The 26,094-nt window shown below is 32.7% G+C and overlaps 3 protein-coding genes across 3 annotated transcripts; 1 reads left to right on the top strand and 2 right to left on the bottom strand.

The window, feature by feature from the left end:
- The first annotated feature begins 15,261 nt into the window (after window positions 1–15,261).
- On the top strand, window positions 15,262–21,407 carry LOC112020593 (G-box-binding factor 1-like). The gene is made up of 11 exons (XM_065780875.1): window positions 15,262–15,321; window positions 16,640–16,789; window positions 16,908–16,955; window positions 17,134–17,226; window positions 17,313–17,408; window positions 17,673–17,848; window positions 18,077–18,128; window positions 18,241–18,289; window positions 18,365–18,513; window positions 18,888–18,965; window positions 20,970–21,407. The coding sequence occupies exons 2-11, from the start codon at window positions 16,691–16,693 to the stop codon at window positions 21,156–21,158; spliced, it is 1,029 nt and encodes a 342-aa protein (XP_065636947.1). The 5' UTR covers window positions 15,262–15,321; window positions 16,640–16,690; the 3' UTR covers window positions 21,159–21,407.
- Window positions 21,408–22,271: 864 nt separating this feature from the next.
- Window positions 22,272–22,892, bottom strand: LOC112020670 (uncharacterized). Its single transcript, XM_024053228.1, has 2 exons — window positions 22,440–22,892; window positions 22,272–22,346 (listed from the first exon to the last, which is right to left on the bottom strand). Exons 1-2 carry the CDS (start codon window positions 22,890–22,892, stop codon window positions 22,272–22,274), a joined length of 528 nt encoding a protein of 175 aa, XP_023908996.1.
- Window positions 22,893–23,686: 794 nt separating this feature from the next.
- On the bottom strand, window positions 23,687–26,020 carry LOC136070647 (arabinosyltransferase RRA2-like). The gene has a single exon (XM_065780874.1). It carries the CDS (start codon window positions 25,120–25,122, stop codon window positions 24,040–24,042), a length of 1,083 nt encoding a protein of 360 aa, XP_065636946.1. The 5' UTR covers window positions 25,123–26,020; the 3' UTR covers window positions 23,687–24,039.
- Between the last annotated feature and the right edge of the window lie 74 nt (window positions 26,021–26,094).

Below are 26,094 nucleotides of genomic sequence, written 5' to 3'. Positions count from 1 at the left end.
ATTACCACCAACAATCTTCAATTATTGAGAGAGAGAGAGAGAGCCACATTATTGTCTTGTTGTGTGTGTTAAGATTATTTTTTTTACCAAGAAATATGCTAATTCATTGCATATTTTGGTTCAGAATGTTGAAAAAAAAAAAAAAAAAAAAAAAGCCCAAAAAATCACTATTCTTTGAATGGTAGCTCATTTTAACTCTTCCTATGGCCCATGTACTGGACACTAGTTCAATACAGAACAGTCCCCTGACAATTTTCCATTGATCATTTTAAGATAGAGAGAGAGTAATTACTTTTTTTTTTTTTTTTGGTTTTTAGTTACTGGTATTAATATTTGATTTCGATTTTCATTGGTGGGGTTCAGTATATTATTCTTCAGAATTTATTGAATGCAATTCAGAATTTAGTTAATTTGTACTGTTATAATTATCAAAAAAGAAAAATAGAATTTAGTTAAGTTGTAACTTGTAAGGATGTTGCATTTAAATATTTGTAGTTTTTTTTTTTGATCCCTCAACGGTTCTTTTATTTACACAAAGAAAAAGATTACAATTCAACTTAGCCAATTTCAAACCCATTTTAATAACAAAATGTCACAACTTAAGAAAACGCAAACAACATTTGCGCTAGATCTAAAAAAAGATTAGTTAAATAGCAATTAAGCTTCTCATAATCATTTATATAGCTTAGATCAATTTAGTATATATTCAATGGAGGATTTAACACAATGTCTACCACATTCTAAACAAGTATACAATCCACAATCATAAGTCATACCCCATTAAAAATGAATGTTAAGATGGAATGGTCATATGTAACACAAGTTTAACATCATATGAGGATAAATGGTTTGTTTGAGATTCGCTTATTTTCTTGAAACTCAAAACTTTTTGCTAAAATCACTATAAATAAAAGTAAAAGTTAATTGAAATAGTATAGTGGGACCCACGAATAGTACCAAAAAGTGTAGTGGAACTCATAAATAATAGCAAAAATAAGTTATACAGTAAAATAAGTTAGTTTTTAAGCTGAAACTAAACGCACACAAAGTCGTGTGAATTTTTGATATTTTATTTTGATAACACGGGATATGTAGGTGATGAATCTTCTCAAAGAAAAAGAAGTCTCTAACAGCCCCTCCACCAAAACTGAACATTTAACCAACAATCAGACCTGGTATCATGGTGATTTTTTAAATCATAACAGCTAGATTTATCCCCACATTCATTTTTTTGGATCTTTGCTTTTGTAATGTACGTATTCTGCCAAATTAAGTAGGCCACATGATTAAAACGAGACCAAAATCTTGTAGTCAATTGGTACCTACTGATATTCCCAATCAAGACGTCAAAAGTTCAAATGCCAATCGAATTATAAAAAACAAAAAAACATGATTATAATGACAGTTGACAAATCTTTTCAGCCATAGTTATTTCTCCCTGTGCAACATCTCCAGCACCATCTCTTAAAAGGGGTAATAATTCCATTGGCTAATAAGTACCCCACCTATAGCTGTGTTTTTCTGAGCCACCAATTATCCTGTGGAATTATCCTACTATAGCTGTGTTTTTCTGAGCCACCAATTTCCTGTGGAATTATCCTATAAGATTAAAAAAGAAATTTATGAGAGACAATATAGCATCATTGGACGATTAAAGAAAATTACAACCTTTCTGCTGTTTATTTTTTATTTTTATTTTTTATAAAATATAGAAATTTTACTTCAGTCTAATCTAAGTGTATATATATGTGAAACTTTCTTTTGAAAAGTTGAATCCCGACCCTTCTCCTCACATTCTATAAGCACTTATACTTATGGAGTGACTACCGCACTAAAAATATGTGATGGTACTATTGTTGCATTTTCAATCCCCCAACCATTGGATTAGGTGATAAAACTTAAAAAAAAAAAAATATGTGGCTATATTCCAGTTAATAAATTTGAATCCTGCTTGGGGTGAAATTGTTCTCACTGTTAATGTTAACCTCAAGTGTCAAGACAGTACTTTCTATTATTATCTCTTTTTCTTTACCACTACAATCTTTGAAGACTCTCTGATCTCTGAAGATGCTGTCCTTGATTTGTAAATGGGTTATGGGTCTTGTCCATGGGTGCCTATGGGGTAATTTTTAATTGACAATTTTAAAAAAGTTTTGATATTATTTTTATGAGAAATATAAAAAATTGTCAAAAAAATCAGTTGTATTTTTTATTTTCTCATAATTTTTTTTTAAAAAAATATTTCATAAGCCAATGCCATTACGGCATCATTAACATTTCCCTTTGTAAATTATAAATTAGCCGTTGGGTAGACATCAGTGAAAGTGGAATATTGGGACCTATATGTTAGTTAGTTGTTACAAACCTTGCAATTTTTATTTATTTATTTATTATTTTAATAATTCGATAGTTGAAGGAGAAGAGATTTAAATCCTAAACGTCTTCTTTGAAAATACTAGAATGTACTAGATGAGTTACAAAACTCTTGCTCCCTTGCAAAGAATTAAAAAAAAAATCCCCTTATCTATTTTGATGATGCCGTAAAAAACCACCAGTGAATCACACGAACCAATACCTATACAACACAAAAAGAGAAGACCTAATAGAGAGCACCGGTGTGGTGCTGGCCAAGTACCATCCGAAGGTCAAGTTAGAACTTCTCACAACTCTAGAGTGTTGGAGCTGAGGGGAATTATGCGTATCTTAGTTTGTGAGAGTATTGGAGCTTTTATAGTAGAGGGTTGATATCTCTTCTTTGGTTTAGAAGTCTTTTTCTTATAGGAATCCTTATAAGCATATATTGCGGAATCCTTTCCTTGTAGGAGACTAACACTAAGCGTGGGGCACAAAATATTTCCTTATACATGCATGTGTGTGGAGGCCAAGTCAAGATTATGTCAGGACTGAGTATCTCTTTCAGCTTAATGTCATCAGCTTTCCATCTTAGTTGCTCAAGGTGTTCCCGTCAACCTCAAGGGAAAGCCGTAGACTTCTTGCCTATGAGCACAAATGGGACCGAAGGGTTTTTGGGCGTTGCCTCATGCATTACAATTTTATCCTTGTCATATTTAATTTGAATCTTCCATTTTGGATAAGGGCATACAAACTATGACATTGATATGATATATATGGAAGAAGAAGAAAATATATCAAACAACGATAGGAGAGGAAACCAAAAAAAGAAGTCAGCTTACTGTCGAGAAATGAATAAAAAATCCCCTAATCTTTTGAATGTTCCATTTTATTCTCTATCTCTAGGAATATGTAAACTGAAAAGTATATTAAACCTAACATTAATAAACGAATGGAGGATTGTTATCACCATTTAATGGTGGATACACCAAATAAGGTAAAAGCATGTTAAATATTAGTATGAGCCAATACTTGTGGATGTGAGGAGAGAGGATGTTATAAACTTATAAATGCATTTAATTACCACCTACCCAGCAATAATAAACCATTTTCAACCCAAATATTGGCATAGCTAGCTAGATTGTTTACGAAACTTCTTTCAAAAATACTATTTTTGATGAGTTTCAGTTAGCTCAATTAGTAAAGTTTTTGATGGTTGAATAAGAGATATAAGGTTCAATCTTCGCCTATACCAAAAAATAATTAGTATCTTGATCTGATAATAAAAATTATTATTAAAAATAATGCCATAAGTAAAAATCCTCTAAAAAAAGCACCATTTTTTTCTTTTTTGATTTGAAAAAAAAGCACCATTTTTGGATGAAAGGAAATTCTTCATTCACAAAGCATTAAAAGACAATTTATTAAAAGTTTAGAAAACACTTTTGCACATTAATATATACTGTACACACATGGCTATGGCAGATTTAATTTATCACTCACATGGTGGCCAGGAGGTACGGAATTGACAACTGGCTTGTGTTGTGTATGATATTTCATATTTGGTTGGAGAAGATTTTTTTATTACGAGATAAAACTACCCATCAAAAGCTTAAATGATTAAATAATTCAAAAAAGTTGGAAACACCTTTTCCACATTTGTGTGTGGAATTGCTATCACAATTATTACTGCTTGATAAAATTATTAACCCGCACCACTGGTACACATCTTCGTTAAAAACATTTGGGCAAAATTTTGGTTTTTAATTGGCATTCATTGTAATTAATTTCTATGCTAATCTCTATTTATAATAGAGAGTACTTTGGCTTCCAATAACACGATTTTCAGACCCAGACTGTTTATAGAAATGTAAAAAAGAGATGTTTAAGGTTTTTAAGGTCGAACGGTGATAATGTTATAATTAATTTAATAAATACAAAATAATATAACATATTTGTAAAAATGAGTAATTTTTATTAAAAAAAAATATAGAGAAATTAAATAATTTTCAAGTACATTTTCACAGCTTATATATAAAAAAAATACAACACAAAAAAATAAAATAAAAGTATAATCACACTTAATCCTTCAAATATAAAAATATTACTTTTTTTAGAGTAAACAATGGTGCTTAAACAATAAGATAATTTTGATGTTTCACATACAATAAAATTAAGTATATTAGTCACAATAAAATATTTATGATTTTAATTAATATCAAAATATATATTTTATAATCAGACTATTGGATTCTTTTTTAATATATCTAAGTTTTTGAAAGTTAAGTTAAAACTAATATGCTTTCATTTTAGTGAATAAGAACCTTAGTTGCCGTGGTGGTTAGCGTGTATGTATTTGTTTGAACCCTATCCGGTTCTCTAAAAATTGGACGGTTCACCCGTAGTTTGAGCGGTTCACGAACTTTAGTGTAATGTTCAGTTCTTGATGCTTAAAAAATCAGTCTTTGAGTTGGTTCACAGTTAACCCAGTCGAATTGGTCCGGTTTGGGATTGAAAACCATGACCAATAATGGAGAAGATATGGGCTTGTTTGGTTAAGAGAAAAAAGTGGAACATATGTTTTCAAATATTGACCTTGACTTGAATCGTGTTTGAACCATGTCCAGTTCTCTAAAAACCGGACTACTCTCCCACGATTTGAGCGGTTCACAGACTTTGGTGTAATGTCTAGTTTTTTATGCTTAAAAAACCAATTTTTGAGTCGGTTCACGATTAACCTGGTCGGATCGGGCGGTCCAGTTTGGGTTTGAAAACCATAGCCAATATTGGAGAAGGTATGGGCTTGTTTGGTTAAGAGAAAAAAGTAGTGTTTTCAGTATTCATTTTCACTTTTTTTTAAAAAAAAAGTGGATTTGAATACAAAAATGAATACAACTTTTCAGTGTTTTTGTTTTCTATGAATATGAATATGAATATAGTGACATATTTGTAAATACTGTGAAAACAAAAAGGTTATTATTTTTTTGACTGATGTGATGTGTGTGAGTGAGAAAAGTTTATTTAAAAAAAAGAAAAGAAACAATGACCAAACTTGGGTATGATGTATCTTATACCCAAATTATGTATTTAAAATAACTTACCAAACACTACCAATTGTGAAATAAAGTGTTTTTTCTATATTCAAATTCAGGATTTGAATATAGAATAAAATAAATAAAAAGTGGATACACTACTTTTTGAAACCAAACAAGCCTTATACCTCTTGCATGCGATATATACCAATGAAAAATATATTTTTCCCTAGTAATAAAGGGCTTGGGTATGATATTTTCACACTTAAATCAAGAATTTTTTTTTTCTCATGGTCCAGATCTTTCATGAGTAAGTTTGGCTTTTGCATATTTATGGTAGCTTACTTACATTGTGTTTATAAAAAAAATATAATTTCTAGTCATTTTTATATTAAATGTGTTACAAAAGAATAAAAACAAATTTATTTAAACAACTTTTTTTTTTTGAGAAGATTTATTTAAACAACCTAAAAGTAAAATGAAACTGAGACATATATATATATATATATATATACTGGACTTTTATGTGGTTTAGAAATACCCCTAAACCTTAGGTTTAATAGGGGGAAAAACTTGAGGACAAATTGGTAAAAATACATCTTCAACTTCACTTAAAATGCCTACAAAATAGGGCATTTTCCTACTAATTCATATCTTCAAAACAAACTTATCATATTTAAAAAAAAAAAAAAAATTATGACACCAAACAAAAAAAAAAGCCTCATTGCAGGCGTAAATCGCATGTGATGAGGCTAGTGTACACACACACACACATTTAAAAAAAATTATTTATTATTTTTTTATGGGACCAAATATTAACATTGCTTTTACATTAATAGTAACTTCTATCCTTATTAACCTTTGATTCTCAAAAAAAAAAAAAAAATCCTTATCTATAATAACAAGATTCCCGATTTGGTTTTCAACTTTTTACGTACTAAAATACCCCCACACAATTTCTTAAACTCTCTAAAATATCTCTATCATTTAATTAAATAATTTTAAATTAAAAAACACAAACTGGTTAAAAAAAAGTAATTAACTTTTTCTAAGTTTTAGATTTTTTTCTTTTATCTTCTCTATTCAGCCTAAAACTTAGGACACTATTTCTATTTTATTTTTAAATATTATTCCACGTTACCTTATCTATTTCTTAAAAAAAAAAAAAATACACGGGCTATTTATATATCACTTTTAAATATTATAACACTAATCCAAAAAACAAATAAATAAATAAAAAATTATTGCATGCACAAAATGCGTGTATTATGGAGTATCATGTACATGAAAAAGTCTAGAGACAATTTTTTCACTAAAACTCTCGCCACAACTCTTAAGTGGTCAATTGTGAGGGTCGGAATGGAAAAAAAACTGATAAATCCATGTGAACATGATAATCTTTTTTTTTTTAGAAACTGTGGACGTGATAGTTTACCGTTCATAATTAACTAAAAATTGTGGTCATAGTAGAACTGCGCACATATTATCAACTGTATTTGCAACTGGACCATAATTACATGCAAGAAAAAAATTAAAAAAGAGGATGGTGACATACCAACTAATACTCACGCATAATAAAAGGCCTTAACTTTTGGTTGGATGTAAATAGAAATAATAAAGCTAGATAGCTCAAGTGCTCAACTGTTAAGGATAAGATAAGCCACGACGTTAAATACAAATTCAAACTGACACTTCTAACTTCACTTTAACTGATACTTTTTGAGGTTCAAATCCCGTGCTCCCAATTATCAAAATATAGTAAGCTTTTTGTTTATAGCAGCTTCCATCCACACACCTGTTAACAAATGCCGTATTAGGTAATGACCTCCCTGTGTCAGTTTAGCTTTTGGTTATGTGGTAAGGCTATCATCTTAAGCCACGTCCCAACATAGCAACTTATTTCTAAGCATTTTTTGGACCACTCTTTGCACATATCTCTTCAGTTTTTAAATAATATTACACACATTTTTACATTAAAAAAACATTACACACATTTTTACATACTTTTTCATCTATACATATTTTCAAAAAATGTTACCAAACGGCCTTTAAATTACAAGAATATAGATTTATTGAAACCAAAGTAGACCCCAAAAGAAAATGGATAAAAATATGGGGGATATAGAGAACAGGTTGGGCACCATTAACACCATGAATGCTGGAATGGAAGAGGAGACACAATGCGAGTGGAGTTGGAGAGACTCTGCTTTCTTTGGTTTTCTTTTCATAATCATTTTTCTCATAAGTTTGCCATCAATTTTGAGAGTGTCTAAAAAAGCAGAGAATAGGGGAGTGAAGGATCAACCAAGAGACTTCCACTTTGAGGAACGTTTCCCAATGGGTTTTCATCTATTTCAAGGAAAATTTGACACCCAGAGTTTTGCGGTGTCCATCATTCTCATTGTCCTCCTTGGTTTGGTAATTTGCTTGATTTTCTCTAGGCAAAGAAAGAAGAAAATGAAGGCTGCCCTTCTCAAAGAGGGTGTTGTACATGAATCTGGTCGTCTTCCTTCTGCACAATAATTAACTTATGCATTCGATATGTATTGTGTCTCTTGTAATATGCAAGCATGATGGTACCCGTGAATCTCATTTGTGGTTTTATGCAAAAAAACCTACCATTACATGAGAGGATGATGTGTTTGGGATAAAGTTGGTTTTTTATTTTTTGGGCTCGAGCCTGGGGGGAGCGTGGGTAGCTTAGCTGCCTAGGGCAAGGCAATGGAAAACTTTGAATTAATAATTAGAGTAAGACATTTCTTTTATTTGAGTATATGCACGGCCTCTCATAAATTTAAAGTTCTTTTATTTTTTGCCAAAGAGGATGGTGTGCATTTAGAATTTACTGTTCTTGTACTATTTTATATTATGGTTTAGCTTTAGTCCAGTGTTTAGTGCATTGAATCAAGTAGGATCCTGTTATGTGTCCAGATATTGCCATGTGATAACATCCCATCAAGTCCAGTGCACAGAAAGCACTGGACCTAAGCCTCTCCCTTTATATTATGAGTTATGGAAATTTGTATGATTCTTTTGTAAAAATGTTTTTTTTTTTAATTATTATTAGTAAGCTGTAAGCATCTTAATCTAGGATTTAATATACTCGGCAACGCTTGTAAACAAATCTCCACATATGTTTTTTGCCATATTTCTGTTTTGATTTGGTAATTATATATAAGTCAAAGTGCCTAACCAACTTATTTTTGAGACAATTTTTTACCACTGTTAAGAGCATCCATCAACCAATTTCACATAGTTAGATATACAATTTGCGAAATTGTAAATTAGTTGATGGCAGCTGTGGTATTTACCTAGGGAAAAATATAAAAAGTGATAAGTCGGCAAATGACCATTTTTTTAAATAGTTGTGCAATCGTTGGGGTAGGAGGAATTTGAAGTTTAAACCCTAGTCTTCTCGATCCATTGGAATACCAAGAAGTATTAACTAATTTACAAGACTCTTGGTAGCTAAGGACCCCTTAGAATAGAGGAATGGAAGGACCATAGATGTGGAAACTATGCTTTCATTTTTAGTTGGTGTATGTACTATCATTTGAATCATTTCTTACTGTTTAGTGTTTAGTTGGACTTTAAGTTAAGAAAATTTCAAAAACTCATTAATTTTATTACAAAGAGTTTACAAATTGACATGATAATGAATGTAATTTATAATACTATATAATAATATAATTCTTAATCACTTTTTTGTTTTGTGTTTGAAAGTTCACACATTAACTTATAAGTTTTATATAATAAAATTTAAAATATATAGTAAAATCAATGAAAGTGGAAGCAATAAAATTGCAGAGTGAGCTATGTGTTTTAAGCCAAATTCTTATTTTATATACCAACTAGGTTTCGAGCAGCCACTAGCTTTTCACTTTAGAAATAAAAAATGTTCTCCAAAAAAAAAAAAAAAAAAAAACTCAAGTAATAAAAATTATTTTGTCACATTTTAGGTGTTCCACTTTATGCTTTACTAATCACAACTTGCAACATATTATTTTCTTTCCTTATAAAACACTCAAAGTTAAAAATGTAAAATAAAATAAAATAAAATTTATTAGACACACGACATACTACAAGTGGCCTCGAAAGGTTATTTTTTTATTATAAAATTTTTGGAACCAAATATTTAGCATTATGTATTCAATTGAACATTCTTCTCAAAAAAAAAAAAAAAAAAAAATCCAATCAAACACTCATTTCTTTCTTTATTAATAGTAATTAGCTTTTATTTCTCTTTTTTTTTTTTTTTTAAAGGAGCATTTTATTTATAAAATATCCAAGTTCACACATAGATTTGTAAGGTTTATATTAAAATAGGGTAAATTACAAATTATATCCCTAAAGTTTGGGGATGATTGGATTTTACATTCTAAAGTTTCAAATTTTGGATTTTACCTTCCAACATTTTTGGGATGTTTGGATTTTACACCCTGACGTTTTAAAATTTGGATTTTAGTTCTTATATTTTAGGGGTGTTTGGATTTTACCCCCTAAAATTTGGGGGGTGTTTGCATTTTACACTCTAAAGTTTTATAATTTTGGGGTGTAAAATTCAAACACTCACAAACTTTAGAGAGTAAAATCCAAATTCTGAAACTTTATGGTATAAAATTCAAACACCCCAAATTTCAAGGGGTAAAATCCAACTTCTGAAGTAATCCAATCACCTCCAAACTTTAGGGGTGCAATTTGTGATTTATCCTATTAAAATATTACTAATATTACTCTTCTGTTTATAGAGTAAAATCAATGAAAATGGAAGTAATAAAATTATCGAATGAGCTATGCGTTTTAAGCCAAGTTATTATTTTGTATACCAACTAAGTTATTCTTTATTCGCAGTCATTTCTTTAAAAAAAAAAAAAAATGACATTAGCAGTCATTGGCCTTTCTCTTTAGAAATAAAAATCACTTGTCCCATTTAAGTGTTTTAGTTTATGCTCTATTAATCATAGCGTGCAACATAATCTTTTTTACATATCCAATCAATCATCCATTTCTTTATTTATTAATAGTAAGATTTTTGACTCTAAATAAAAAAATAGTAAAATTTTTGTTTATCAAAAAATAAGTATTGAAATTTTTTTTACATGAAAAGTGTTAAATTCATAACATTTTCACAACAGTTTATAGGCAGTATTTTGTTACTAGTAATAGTCAATAACAATCTATTACTTAGAAATTTTCATAAAAATATTGTATACATAACATTTTTCCTATGATATGACGACTTCTATTTATATGCTTGGTAACAAATGTGGTATAAGGTAATGGCTTTTCCGTGTTAGTTCATCTTTTGGTTATGCCATAGTGGTATTTCCATAGGCCACGTCCCTACATACCAACTTATTTGTTATTTTTCAGAATTTTAGGACCAATGTTGTTGCACAATTATAGATTACAAGAACACATACAACTTTGGTATTTTATTTATTTATATATTTATTGAATTAGCTGGGGTGGTAAAAAAACCAAAGAAGTAGACACAAAAAGAATGGGAAAAGATGATATAGAGAATAGGTTGGGCACCGGTATCAATGTTGAAATGGAGGAGACGAGGTGCAATTGGAAATGGGGAGACTTTGCTTTTTGTTGGTGTGTTTTTCTTTTCTTTTTTCTTTTCATGATTCTTCCACCAATCTCAATAATGTCTACAAAAGAAGCGGAATATATCGGCCCACCATTGGACATATTCAAGACCAAGGGTTTTGTGATTTTTTTGGCTCTCACTGTCCTCGTTTGTTTAGTACTTTGCTTGAATTCATCTAGGCAAAGAAGGAAGCAAATGAAGACTGTCCTTCTAGAAGACGGCGTTTTATGTGCGTCCGATCCTCTACGTCCTATCTTGCAATAATTATCTTATGCATATGATGTTGTATTGTTTCTCTCCTAGATATGTGAGCTCCGCAATATACAAGATTAAGAACTTAATATGTTGAACGTTTCGTACAAAAAAACCTACCCTTATGTGAGAAGAAGGCATGTTTGTCAAGCATAATTAATTGGTTTTTTATTATAAGGTTGGTTTAATTAATGATTAGACAGGTTTTTTCATCTGATTATATGTACTACCTCTCATTATGTTAATGCTTCATTGTTTTTCGTTTTTATTTTTTGAGGATTGTTAGCTAGTTTCGTCTTGCCCCAGGCTTAGATTGTATTTGGAACTCCTCCCAAAAGCACCACTTTTGGATGAATGGGAATTCTTCATTCACAAAGCAATAAAGACATTTCAGATGTTTAGGAAAACATTTGTGCACATTCATGGCAGATTTAACAGTCACAAGATTGCCAGGAGGTACAGAGTTGACATGGCCAATATTATGGAAATTTTCGTATGAAGGATTTCTAGCCTTCATTAGGTCATACTTTATACTTCTTTGTATAGGGAATGTTCAAAGGGTCAGGCTTCCAACCTTGGCCTTATAAGTTACATCTAAAGGTCTAGCTGTAGTCAATGATGTCTTCATCACAGCTAGAAATGAATGTGGTTTATGTGGAAAATAGAATAGAATTCACTTGGACTTTGTAATTCTTGAGCAAAGGATGGTCTAGTGCTGGCTCTTTATTATTGATGTCTATTTTGGATGAACACTTTGTTTATTTGCTGAAAGTTTATTAAAATATAGTTGTACTGAGTAAAAATGAGGTTTTAAAAAGTTGTACATAAACAATTAAACTAAAATAAAATGTTAAATTTATCTGAAAATAAAAAAAAAATGTAAAAAAAAAAAAATGTTTGACAAAATATTTGGTTGATAATGTCAAGTTCCTTGTCTAGCTTCTCAAATTAAGACTTGCTATGATCAATTCTAGATTTTTAGTGAGTGTTATCGTTCTTGAAACCATATTAGGATAAACCCACAACCAAAAACGGTGCAAAGCTTTGTTAACTAGATAGCTGTCCTTCTCACTTAAATAAATCAATCTGATATATTACAAGTCTTTCACTTTCCCAAATGTCTTAATTACATGGGGTTGGTTCAAAACTAAGTTTAAACGTGTCTGTTTTATAATAATTGCTATTTTTATAATTAAGACAAAACATTAATTAGTTTTTAATGTAGACAAATTTGATCTCTAACTCTTTCACTTGACGACAAAAAAGTTTACTAGTTAAACAAATTGGAAGTTGGAACCCACAAAATTTTGAAAAATTATATTATGTTTCGGGTGTATATGCCATTTCTTTTATAGCAGTTGGGTCTCACACAATTGTGAGACCTAGTTGTTGTGAGAGAGATGGTATATATGGGACCCAATTATTGTGAGAGAGATGACATATATACCCGAAACATGATATACTAAAATTTCATGTGGTTTGATCATTCAATAATACACATGGCCGGAGCCACTTTCAATGTTGCCTTGGGGGGGTTTAATGTTGGGGCCCCAAATGAAAGTTTCTCAACCAAAATCTTGAAGTTAGCCCATAGGCCCCCAACGAATGAATTTGTGGGTTGGCCCAGTATTATAGAAAATAGCTGCGGTCTGGGGAGTGTTGCGGTATTTTACTGAATTGGTTTTTTTCTTCTTCTTCTTCTTCTTCTTCTTCTTCTTCTTCTTCTTAAATTAATTATTATTATTATTTTATATATATGTAGGATTCATGGAATTGAGAAGTAATATCAGAACTATTATTATGTTTTTATTGGAAAAATTACAATTTTATCTTCATGTAGTTTGGTCTTATCATAATTTAATTTACAACTTTTAATGACTACATTTGAAATGCCAACAATTTGGGCTAAATGTAATCGATAGGGTTTTGTTACTGAATGAACATTTTTTCACATATGTGGAATATGTGACCTCTTATTGATTTCATTTTGATCCAACCTTTTAGAGGTCAAAAGGTAATAACTAAAACAATTGTGGGACTAAATTTCGATATAGCTAGTCAAACCGAAAGGGGCTAAATTATAATTTACCCAAATGGAAAATTCAAAAGAAATTTATTCCACAAAATAAAAAAAAAAATCTTTTAATTTGGATGGAAGTAGGGATGGCAATGGGGCGGGGCGGGGTGGGGCAGGGCGGGGTTGAAGGATGGGGTATTTGTTCCCGCCTCGCATGGTTTTGTCTTGCCCCGTCCTCGTCCCGTCCCACCCTACATGACGAGAAAAACTTTTTCACCCCATTCCCGCCCCTTGGGGCCCCGCCTCACTTCGTAAAACTCTACTTTTTGTTAATTTGCCCTACAACTAGTACAATTTTTTTAATGAAACCTATTTCATTAATAAAAATATAATTGAAATTACAACAAAATTTATCCCATCAAATCAAATCAATTTTTAGAAAAAATTGAATAACATATCTAAGTGTTTAACAAGACAATCATAATATATATATATATATATATATCTCATAGTATAACACATAACAAAATAAAGGCAGAGAACCACATTGGGTAGAATAAAATAAACTAATATCGATATGTTTGTTTAAATAGTAGGGTTTTAGGGTATAAAAAATTTACAATTATAACCTTTAGCAACGCGGGGTAGGGACAGGGAGGGGTAGGGTGGGTCTAAAAAGTTTAAACCCATCCTCATCTCGTCCCGTGGTGTAGGGCTAAAATCTTGCCCCATTCCCGACTCATCACCTTTGTGGGGCGGGGAAAACCTGCAATGGGCGAAGCTGGGAAGGGCGGGTTAAGCGGGGCAGGGAAAAATTGCCATCCCTAGATGGAAGCCCAATGATTTCATTTTGATCCAAATTAAGAGGTCAAAACTATAAATTGAACGTTTTATTTCTAATTCATTATAAGACTAAATCATTTTAGGGAATTTTTTTTTTCCTTTTTATTATTATTTTAAGAGACCCCTTCTTGTTTTTGTAAACTCTAAACCTTTCTCATTGGAGTTTAACATTTTTTTTTGTTGCATATGTTTAAATTTTTTGATAATTCATGAATTTGAGAACCACATTGATTCCATTTAGAATGTATTTTATTCACATTTAATAGCTAATTTAATAATTTATATTGAAAATAAAATTATTAAGAATGTAAACTATAAACCTTTCTTATTGGAGTTTAACAAATTTTTTTTTTGGTTGCATATGTTTAAATTTTTTATAATTCCTGTATTTGAGAACCACATTGATTCCATTTAGAATGTATGGTATTCACATTTGATAGCTAATTAAATACTTTATTTTGAAAATAAAATTATCATGAATTTCATTGTAAAGATGACAAAGGACATACCGACATTAAGTTCAAAAGAGCAATCTTACTCATTTAAAATCAAGACATATTCCTAATTCTTCAATTAAAAAAAGAGACAAGAGCAAAACCTAAATATAAGAACTTAATCGGTATTAATTGAGCATATATCTTTAAAATTTGGAAAAATATTGTTAAAAAAATTCATAATATATATCTATACCTTTTATAAAAATAAATTAACAATATTAAATTTGAAATAAATATTATTTATTTAATATTTAAATATCAGAAAAAAATTTACTTAATTCATCAATTAAGTCTCAAATTATATTCTCCCCAAACTTGAATTTAAGGTGAAAACATATAAAACATATAAGAGCAATTCTGGATTTAAAAAAAAATTATTTATTAATTTATCAAGTAATAAATTATGATTTGTGTAACACTCTATAAATCTAGGCATTATTTTTATTGGATTTCAAATTACCAATCAAATAAATTGTGAAAATTAGCAACAACAAAAAAGAAAAAAAGAAAAAGGGGAATATATATATATATATATATATTTTTTTTTTTTCTTTTGATAATAGTCGGTTGAGATAATATATTTTGGACCGTAGATAATATAATGGAAAGGATCCCAACCATTGAGAAGCTTTAGTAGAAAAGACCCGTAGGACTGTACCGTATATTATATATATAACACACTACCTATTCTGTTCTTACCAGGACTTCCCTTTCGCGCCACAACCACAGGTCTCTGTCTCTCTCTCTCTCTCTAAGTATGCTTTGCTTTTCATACTCTTTCTCATAAGGGTTGGAGTAAAATTCTGTTTGATTTTCAAGAATTACTTTTCTTTACTTTGCTTATATTCAATTTATATCTTCTTATGTGCTCAGGTAGTGAACAGGGTTTCCTTGTTTTTTGTTTCTGTTACTTTTGTTTTTTGGGGTGTTATAGAATGTCCTTTTATGGAGTTTGATATGCGTGATAAATTGATAACATTGTTTTTGGCTGTTCTTGTCAAAGTTTCAAAATCTATGAGCTTGTTTAGAGTTGGTGTGAGACTAGTGAACTATAGGTTAATTATTTTGAGTTTGCTCTTGATGTTAGTTCTGAGAAAGTTTTGTCGGTGTGGTGATTCTTACTGGGTTTTTTTTTTTTTTTTTTCATTGGGTTTCTTTTTAAATTTATTTATTTTAAGTGGGTTTTTTTTTGGAAAGTTCATAATCTCCATTAATTTAGTGTGGCATCCATGTTTCTTATATCTCACAGTGATGTTTATTTGAGCAGGATTTTTATTTTTTATTGTTAAGATCATCTGGTTTCTGGTTCTTTAAGCAAAATTTTCAAGTTATCCTGCTGTTTACTCTGAAAGGGTGTTAAATATGGAGATAAAGACTGTTTTAGATCCTTTAGTAATTTTGAATATTGAAAAACATATACCATACATGTTTAATAGTGTAGAAGTCCTATATTACCACATAAAACTTGAAAAAAAAAATTTGTGTGATTTTAGTTCATCCTTTATAGGTATCAAGCATATAATGGAAAAATGGAGGTCTTTGTAAAATGACTTGATGAACTCAAGTAAAGTTATAAGCATCTGACTATGATATCACTTATGAAATAATTTGGGGTTTCAGAGTTGAGTCCTCTATAAAGTTAAAATTTTAACGTAGTTCATCCTTGTTAAGAGTAAAAGAGCCTGGTGTGCTAATTTTCATAGTAAAAATAGAAGCCTTTGAACTTTTAGTAATCTGCTTCGGTCACAACTTGAATAAGCACTAGTCATATTTGCTTTATACCCCAAATAGATTTGTCAAATTACAATTAGAGCTTATCGTAATCACTTATATACCCCAGATTGTCCTAGTAAACACCCTATGTGGAACTCAACACTTATAAAATCTAATCCAATATCTAACCCATTTGGGGTATCACACTTTCGTTGAAAAATGATCTAGCCTTTCTCTTTAGTTTAATGCGAATTCTAATTGTGATGAATGTGTTTCTAGAGTGAACATGTAAAGCTGATTTTTTTTTTCTTTTTATTGGTTTAATTTCTTCCAGCCAGTTATTGGATTAAGGTGGGTCATTGAGCTCATATTGAACCTTGTCAGAATGGGTGAAGCCAGTGAGATGGCCAAGCCTTCCAAACAAATGGGTATTGGGGAAGTCAACATGCCTCCTAAATGGTTCGTACCATTGTTTTCATCTCAGGTTCTCAAGCAATCTCTCTCTCTCTCTCTCTCTCTCTCCTCCCCCCAATTTTTTTTTTTTTTTTTTTCCGACACACACATTTCTTGTCATTTTCACTAAATCATTACTAATGTTACAGGAAACACCAAAGACACCTTCACAACCAGATGGGCCAACTTTTGTGCAGGTTCAAGACAAATAAAACATAAATTACATATATTTATCCATGCGTTTGTTTGTGTGTGTGTGTTTGTGTTTTGGGGGGTGGGGAGGTGGGTTATGGGTGATATGGATCTTTGGATTCGATAATGAAGAACCAGATTGAGTGTCTTTCGACTTACTCTTGTGTCTTGACTCTTGAATAGGCATATTATGGTTCTGGGGCTACCGCACCTCCCTTTGTCACTTCAAGTTCCGCTGCCTCTTTAATGTTTAATCCCTATATGTGGGGAAATCAGGTGATTATCTTCATATGTGAGAGGTCAAGCAAAGATTTGACTACCTTGGATTATAACATGGGGAAAACTGACTTATTTGCTCTTAGGTGGCTTATCAGCAATGTATGTCTCAATATGGACCAGGACTTCAATACCATGCTCCATATAACAAGGAGGTCTATGCAAATTATAACACAGTTAAGGTAATCCCAAACACATCTTGTCATCTTACTTTTGTGTGCTGTACTTTTCTCTACATATTAAATCTAGTAGCTATATATATATATTTTTTGATAAATTAGAGGCTAAATTTCTTTATTTCATCAATTTCCATTAATAAAATAGAGGTTATGAGAGTTTCTTTTGGGTATTAGTGGTTTGCAACTTATAGGTGCAATCTACTTGTCTTCCACTAAGACTCACATTTTTCATGTATATGTTATATAAAACTACTTATATATGGTCAGGGTGTGGGATTGGCCATTCCAGAAAAAGAGGAAAGGATTCTCAACGGAAAGGACTTGGATTCAATGAGCAAACGCAAGAGAAGCTCAGAGAATTTGATTTTGGTAGGTAATGGATCAAGAGAAAGTGAGAAGGCAGCTTCAAGTACCAGGAATGATGGCGGTGGTCCTTCACGAAGGTATTCTTAATTTCTATAGGAATTTTTCTTCCCCAATAAGTTTTATTATGTTAGTAGTACTACCATTCTTTTCCTTCTTAGCTGGGTGTGGGTTTTTTTTTCCTTTCTTTTCTTGGGGGGTGGGGGGTTGTATGCTTAACTCTAGATTTTTATTTCTAATATTTTACTCTAGCTGAATATCTTAAATATGCTTTGCTAAACTATGACTGCAAAATTTCCTTTAAACAGTGATGTAAGTGGAAGTGAGGGCTCATCAGATGACAGTGATGTCATGAATCAGGTATGTTGCTCCAATTAATTTTATGTTGAGTAAATTCTTAAAAATCTAAAGGTCTATTAGGTTGGTTTTTCCTAGCACTAATATGCACTGACTTTTCATTTTTTTTTTCCAGGAGTTTACTAAAAGTAAAAGGCAAAGATTTAACCGGTTGCAGGCAGATGGTAATTTTTGAAGTTCATGGTTTTTGCTTTCATTATAAAAGTCCATTAGTTTGATTACCTATAATACTTGAACAGGAGTGGTTGCGCAGATCAAAGCTAGTGTCCAGGATTGTGGTGCAAACACAGATCTGGCATTGCATGATTCAGTAGCAAACGTGGCTGAAACTGATCTGAATTTGGGAATGAGCCTCAGTGCATCCAGTGCTCAACCTTTTCTTATGAAGGTGAGGCCAACTACATTGGGTGCATGACTGCTATGCTTCAGCAATAATGCTTGTGTGACAATTTACTCTTGGAAAAATGGATTTAGGAATGGAAAGAGTTGAAGCTATCTGTTATTTTGATGTCCATATTATTTGAATTGTTTTTATGGATTATATTTTCCTTGTTTAATGTAATCTTGTGGGGGTTAAAATTTATAGTTTACAGTTGTTTCTTAGCTTCTCTTGCTCTCTCGCTCTGCCTTTTTTTTTTTTTTTTTCCCTCTCCTGAACCCATGTTACTTAGGCACAATTACAACTGTAAAAGTGATCCATGGTCTAAGAGGTCAGGATTACTTGTTCTTACTTTTGATGATCTTTATCTCTTGCTTTGACAGGAAGGGATTGACCTGAGAAATGAGAGGAGAAAGCAGTCTAATAGGGAGTCAGCTAGGAGGTCAAGAATACGTCGACAGGTACTTATCTTTGTCCTTTTGTTTGACCTTTCTTTTCTGGGTAACATTTTTAGTATTCTGTCAATAAAGGTACCAGCTATTTTCAGTCATCAGATCTTGCCTTGTTTTGAAGGTTGAGTTCTGGTATCGAGTCTAAACGCATCAAATATATACTTGCAGATGTGGCAAAGAATCCTCTCTATGGTTTCTTAAGGTCCTATAGGCAACTATATCAGATGCTCCTTCAACTTTTATAGGTTTAGGTACCTTATGTGGAGTTAATGGTTAAATTCGAAAAGGAAAAAATTTTCTTCCAAACTCCTCCAACCCATTATGAGATGACTCATAATTCAATCCACATGTATTATTTAAACAAGTCACATAACCCATTCAATAGGTCATGTGACTACAAGTACACGTTGATGGTTTTATCAATTGTCATGTAGTGGGTTGGAGGAATTTTCCTCCAAACCAGTTTGGAGATAAACTTTTTCCATTTGAAAATACATGAAAAGGATCACCATATTCAGTTACTATGTTTTCCAGAGTTTTCCTTTGCCTTTTTATTAGCATTTTCAATCTTCTTCTTTTTTATTTTTTATATTTTAAATCCTGGTCCATCTCTATTGCATTCTAGGTTTGGTTAGCTATTAAACCTCATGATATGTGGATTATAAATTTTGAATTTCAGAAAATCCAGGCTTAAAATCTTTGTTGGGATGTCAAAATTTTCTGACATTGATTGATGCTCTAGTTTAAGTTAATTTAGAGGTGGATGCTCTTAGCAAAAAGTGGATTTAAACAAAATGTTGGGGGGACATTTTCATTTACCATGGTTATGCCTCCTAAATTTGCTTTATTATTCCTCTAATATCTGTTTGCTCTGATTTTCTACTAAAAACTGCTTCCTCAAAGCATCCCCCTTCCTTTTGCTAAAACTTTGTAAAAAATAAAAATTAATAAGTCGATGATTATGGCACTAGAGGAACCGAGAGAGAGAGAGAGAGAGAGAGAGAGAGAGAGGATGGTGGGAGGGGAAGGGGGGCTGATGATAGAGCTCATTATGTCTGGCAAAGCCATAGAGCATGACTATGAATGGTTAGTTGGTTACTGATAATATGTCGAAAAGATTATCCAACAAAAACTTCCAAACTCCCTCAGATTTGGTTTTGTATAAAGGCATTAGGTTGTGTAAAATTTTGAATTTAGATTGAGCAGGATTACTTTTGATAGAAAACCAGGCATTCTGGAAGGAATCTTGTATTGCATCTTATAGAGCAGATGGGAGAAATTTTTCTGGGTGGTTGGCAGGTTTCTAGCCTATTGGGTCGCTAGTTTCATTCCAATTGCATTTATTTTGAAGGGAAAAAAAAGAGAGGAGGGTTTACTCCCAAGGTTGGCAATCGTTTTTTTTTTTTTTTTTTTTTTTTTTAGAGGAACCGAGAGAGAGAGAGAGAGAGAGAGAGGATGGTGGGAGGGGAAGGGGGGCTGATGATAGAGGCTCGTTATGTCTGGCAAAGCCATAGAGTATGACTATGAATGGTTAGTTGGTTACTGATAATATGTCGAAATGATTATCCACTAAAAACTTCCAAACTCCCTCAGATTTGGTTTTGTATAAAGGCATTAGGTTGTGTAAAATTTTGAATTTAGATTGAGCAGCATTACTTTTGATAGAAACAGGCATTCTGGAAGGAATCTTGTATTGCATCTTATAGAGCAGATGGGAGAAATTTTTCTGGGTTGGTTGGCAGGTTTCTAGCCTATTGGGTCTCTAGTTTCATTCCAATTGCATTTATTTTGAAGTGAAAAAAAAAAGAAAAAAGAAAAAAAGAGAGAGGAGGGTTTACTCCCAAGTCCCAAGTTTGGCAATCGTTTCTTTTTCTTTTTCTTTTTTTTTTACCCCCAGAAAATTTGGGGTCAAACTTGAAGACTGTCAATTTTTTAGAACATTCCCTTACTTGACTTGATTATTAGTTTTGTTTTTAAGATATTTTGCTTTTGGGTTTCTTATTATCATAGCAGGAATGCGAAAAACTACAAGCATTGGCAGAGGTGCTAAAAACCGAGACTTCCATGCTGAAGGAGGAGCTAGTTAGGCTTTCCGAGGAATGTGGGGAAGTTGATGAAGAAAACAATTCCTTAATGGTTTGCCATCCAAATCCTTCTTCTTTATTGATTTATCCTATACTGATGATTGTTGCAGTTTCTTAGCTTAACCTATAATAAATATCATGTTCTCAAATTGCACATAATGTGTGCTTCCTGCTTTCCCCCCTCTGATCTTTTCGAAATGTAAGGTTGTTTATGGTTAAAACCACTCTAAAGTCTAAAGCTTATAGTATCTGTATCTGTTATGCGGAATCTATTTACTGTCAAGTCCAAACTTCTACTCACAAGCCACCCATGATAAAGATTAAAGAGTGCCTATATAGTGGTTTTTAAAATTCAGTGTTTTCATCCACCACCAAGCCCCACCCGCCGCCGCCCCCCCCCCCCCNTGACCTTTGCAAGTGTGTGTAATTACCAAAAACAAATCACCCTCAAAAAGGTATCATTATACTCCTAGAAATAACATGTAAATTTAAGCATGACTTTACACATCTAATATTCTACCAACATCCAAAGACTGATAAAAAAAACCTACTAAATCAACATTTCATATTTCAATATATTCTAAACAAACAACTCTGAATCACCTAGGCCAGTTGGTGCATCTTGAAACAAATACAATATTTCTTTTCAGTAATGACTAATGAGACATACATAATACACTGGGCTTATTAACCAAAAAAATGAAAAACCCTGCAATGCTAAGTACCAAAGAAGCCACCAAAGATAATGGCTCACACGCAGATGGGGTTCATAATTAAAGTCTAAACAAGCTACAGATGAGCACATAATGCATTAGTACATTCCAATTGCACAGGAATAATTGTTGCCATAACTTGTCACAGGGCCTGCAATTGGAAATTGCATTCCATGGCCAACTGAGGAAGACAACAGACAGGCTTGAGACAAAATGTGGTCTGACCAATGAAGGCCAACCAACGCTGCCGCCCCCCCCCCCCCCCCCCCCCCCCAAACAACAAAAAAAAAATCGCACAAATATGCTCTCCATGATTCTTAATTGCAGAATATTAACAAATGGAGGCTCCCATCAATTGCCAAAAAAGAAAAAAAGAAGAAGAAGAAGAAGAAAGGAACAAGTGGATGCTCGCATAATTTACTTCAAGAGTGCTAGATATCCAAAAAATTTTACTACTTTTTTATTATAGACTCCACTTTTATCCTTTTTTTTTTGGTCAGCAAGGAAATATCATTAGACTAGGAAATTATAAGTCTGTTACAACACAAACTAGCTTTATCATCAGTTAGAATTCTTTCCACCACAGGCGGTGGCTGCAAAAATACATCATATGACATTACGTTACTTGTGCCTATTTTGGCCATAGCATCGGCACATTAATTGGCCTCCCTAAAGATGTGCTTTACCTGCTTGTTGGGAATCTCCCTCACCAGGTTCTTGCAATCATTTAGCAAAGGTTCCAAAGTCAAGTTGATAGTATTATTGTTCATAAGTAATACAACACTTAAAGCATCCAATTCAATGATGAGGTTGTTCAGCCCCATTTCCTCTGCTAATAAAAGACCATCTCTAAGTGCCCACAGTTTAGCCATACAACTGTTTGTGCTCCCAAGAGACCGAGTATAGCCTTTTAACCATTTCCCATTATGGTCCTTGATTACACTGCCCCTACCTACATGCCTAGGATTACCTAAAGCAAACCCATTTGAGTTAAGCTTCGCCCATCCCACTGGAGGTTTCTCCCACCCCACGGCAACAACAGATTTAGCTCTAGGCAACTTTGCATTCAACCCAACGGAGAAGAACTCAACACCATCCTTGATGCTTCGCTTGAAATCACTTTTATTAGCATCAATCATGAGATACTATTGAGAATATATATATATATATATATATATATTATGTTCTTCCACTTCGATTACTTCAATCATCTCAACCAATGCTCGCATCCATATCACTTTTTTTTCCTCACCCAAATCATTGATAAAATTAAAATGTACAACACCCATTTTCATATGAATGATGAATTCTTCTTCTTCTTCTCTATTTTATTTTATAGTAAAATTTTGTCCTTGAGCCATGAGTCTTTTAACTTCAAAATCTTAAGCTACCAATGATCTGTTGGAATTAGATGTTAATTCTCTTTTATTCTTAGCAAAATTTTGTTCTTGAGCCATGAGTTTTTAACTTCAAAATTTTAAGCTGCTAATAACTAATAATCTCTAGCTATTAGGACCCTTTCCATTCTCTCTCTCTCTCTCTCTCTCTCTCTCTCTCTCTCTTATCAAGGAAAAAGCTACATCTTCGGGTAACTTCTACGTGGCAACATCAGCTTTCCATGTGTTGCAACATGGATCATAAAACCATAAGCCATTAGGGGGTCCTTTCAAAACAGTGAATTGCATTGACATTGACATTGGAGGGTCCATATTGCACATACAGGTCCTGCTTGATGGTTAATACAAACGTATGAATTGCATTGACATTGGAGGGTCCATATTGCACATGTGCAAAATGTGGACAAGAGGAAGCTGAATGAATTTAAAGTGAATGTTCATGATCCGATGATATATACTTTTTTCATTTCCGGGGATTAAGATTAACATGTTTACCTGTTACTTTTATGTCTTCTGCAAAGCTAAATCACACTAGATTGATGACTGTCACGAATCAAACTGCTACATTCATTCATCAAATACCACAACAAAGAAATTTCATGCAGAAGAAAAGGGAAGCTCACTGCGGTATATCTTGTAATAACAATTAAGTAAAAAGCGGGATTGGTAATGTGAAGCGTACTATAATTTGCACGCGTTTGAACACTAGGGCTGTTGTAATTGGGGCCAAGAAAGGGCATAATTCACATTGCACCAATAAGATAAAATCTCACTTAATTTTAGCCTGCATGTGTGCTTTGAAACATTTACATTCTAGTTAACTTCCCTTCTCCTCTCCCCCCATCTCTCTCCGTTTCAAACATACTCTAACTCAGCAAGAACTTTCACGTTAAAGATAATTTGAACCATCAGGGAAGGGTTTGAGTGCATCCTTGTTCCCTTTAACATAAAATTCCACAACTGCTTTCATTCGGGGAAGTTTATCAGGGTGGTAATTTACGTGAATAATTACTGGTTTGAGCTTGCTCAGGTTGGCATCTTTCCTCACAGTTTTGAAGAGCACCTTGCTGTTCATAAACAGATAGAAATCCATAGTCCTTCTTGCAGCATGAAGCCCATCATACCCAGGATATGAAGGGAAAAAGAGCTCCTCATTGAAAACTGCCTGGTCCCAAGAGTGTGGCTCCTGAGAAAGCCGATTCGCCACACGATCCAGAAGCTCAATTGAAGGAATTGTTGGTCTAATGTAGAAGAAACCAGAGTTATAGACCCATATACGCATTGTATGAGCATATCGAGCCCAACCCATTGCAGGTTCATCAAAGACATCATTATACCCATAAGCTGTCATATTATTATGACCATCAGTCATGGACTCCACATCTGAATCTCGATAAAGATAATGAAAAGGATTCTGCAAATACACAATATCAACATCTGATAGAAGAACACTATACCCCAGTTGCAAAAACTCTCTTAGAATACGAAATTTCAACCCTGAGACAGCATGGTTCCCTCCTGTCCTCGCAACTGAATCAATACCTTCATCTGGATCTCTCTTATACACCGGAACATCCTTTGATTCACAGAATTTGGCAATCTTTTCATCCAAAGCAATAACCAAATAATTGGGTATACCCACTCTCTTGATGTTAGTGAACCAGACTTCCAACATGTCCTTCACATTTGAGTTTGCAAGAGCAACTATAAGCTCTCTCTGGACAGCAACTTTCTCTAATATCTTTGCCAATCTTGGATTGACAGATTCATCAGGGATGATAGCAGGGCTGGTTCTTAAGCCCTTGACGGTACCAAAAGGTCCAGCCTTCTGCTGTTTACCCAACACAAGAACCTGCTTCTGCGCATTATCTTTCCTTTGATCAGCCAATCTAAGCTTTTCAGTTAGCTCCTTAATTTCTTTTCTCAGTTCGGAATTTTTCTCAGATGCTTCCACAAACTCTGATTTCAACATGTTTATCCGTTCAGATGATTCACATGAATCGGAATTAACCTGATGAAACGAGAGGGAAAACAAAATATGAATCTTATATTTGTGCCTAACGAAATAACCAATTCAACACTATGGAAACTCCACTAAGACTGTATGCATTGCCATTAGATGATTAGCTTGCAAAAAAGTCATCAGATGTGCAGCATACACCATATGAATGAATCATCTTCCTTTGCCTCATCTCAAAATTTCACACAAAAGCCACAATGGTGATTGGGAGCATTTAATACACACACATGTATTGTGTAATTTTTTTATTACACACGTATAAACTAAATAAAAGCATATACATAGACACGCAGAAGGGGAGAGAGAGAGATTGTGGTAGGAGGAAGAGCCATTTGGGCTGGGGCTCTTTGGCAACATTGTCTCAATCAGTATACCAATCAAACACAATAAGAGATTTAGGACGCTTCACATTGAATTGAATATAAATTCCATATTTGAAACTATTACCACTCACACGGCCTATGAAATACAAACAAATATGATCAAATTCAAGTCAAGGTCTCAGACCACAATGTTCAAAAATAGGATTGTAAATTAAATGAGCATAGAGCTTCAAATCATCGATTGTTACAATCAATTAAAGAGTTTGAGTTTAAATGTTTAACTATCGTCCATCCCTCGTTATCACAGATTCTTATTTTTTGGTCTTTGTGAGGGTAAAACATGTAGAAATTGTTTACTAGTAGACTTCAGTGTATAGCCAGAAAAACTATTTTTTTTAAGTAATCATTGTGGCATTGTATACAAAACCCATATCCAATTCAAAGTCAAACCACAGAAACTATAAGTCAACGTAATGGCTTCACTTCCCCATCAAGATTCAGAATCCCAAAACACACCCACAACTAAAAATCCAACAAGAAGTCCAAGAACACACCTTTTTTTTTTTTTTTTTTTTTTTTTTTTTTAATTTTTGGGAGAAAC

This window comes from Quercus suber, unplaced genomic scaffold, assembly GCF_002906115.3.
Source record: "Quercus suber isolate HL8 unplaced genomic scaffold, Cork oak 2.0 scaffold_249, whole genome shotgun sequence".
NCBI classification, from domain to species: Eukaryota; Viridiplantae; Streptophyta; class Magnoliopsida; order Fagales; family Fagaceae; genus Quercus; species Quercus suber.
This window is presented reverse-complemented; position numbering and strand designations above follow the sequence as displayed.

Coding starts and splice junctions, on each gene's coding strand:
- LOC112020670 (XM_024053228.1), bottom strand. CDS start 22,892: ATGATTGATGCTAATAAAAGTGATTTCAAGCGAAGCATCAAGGATGGT. Junction 22,347..22,439: donor GGGAGATTCCCAACAAGCAG/GTAAAGCACATC, acceptor GTATTTTTGCAG/CCACCGCCTGTGGTGGAAAG.
- LOC136070647 (XM_065780874.1), bottom strand. CDS start 25,122: ATGTTGAAATCAGAGTTTGTGGAAGCATCTGAGAAAAATTCCGAACTG.
- LOC112020593 (XM_065780875.1), top strand. CDS start 16,691: ATGGGTGAAGCCAGTGAGATGGCCAAGCCTTCCAAACAAATGGGTATT. Junction 16,956..17,133: donor ATGGGCCAACTTTTGTGCAG/GTTCAAGACAAA, acceptor ACTCTTGAATAG/GCATATTATGGTTCTGGGGC. Junction 17,227..17,312: donor CCTATATGTGGGGAAATCAG/GTGATTATCTTC, acceptor ATTTGCTCTTAG/GTGGCTTATCAGCAATGTAT.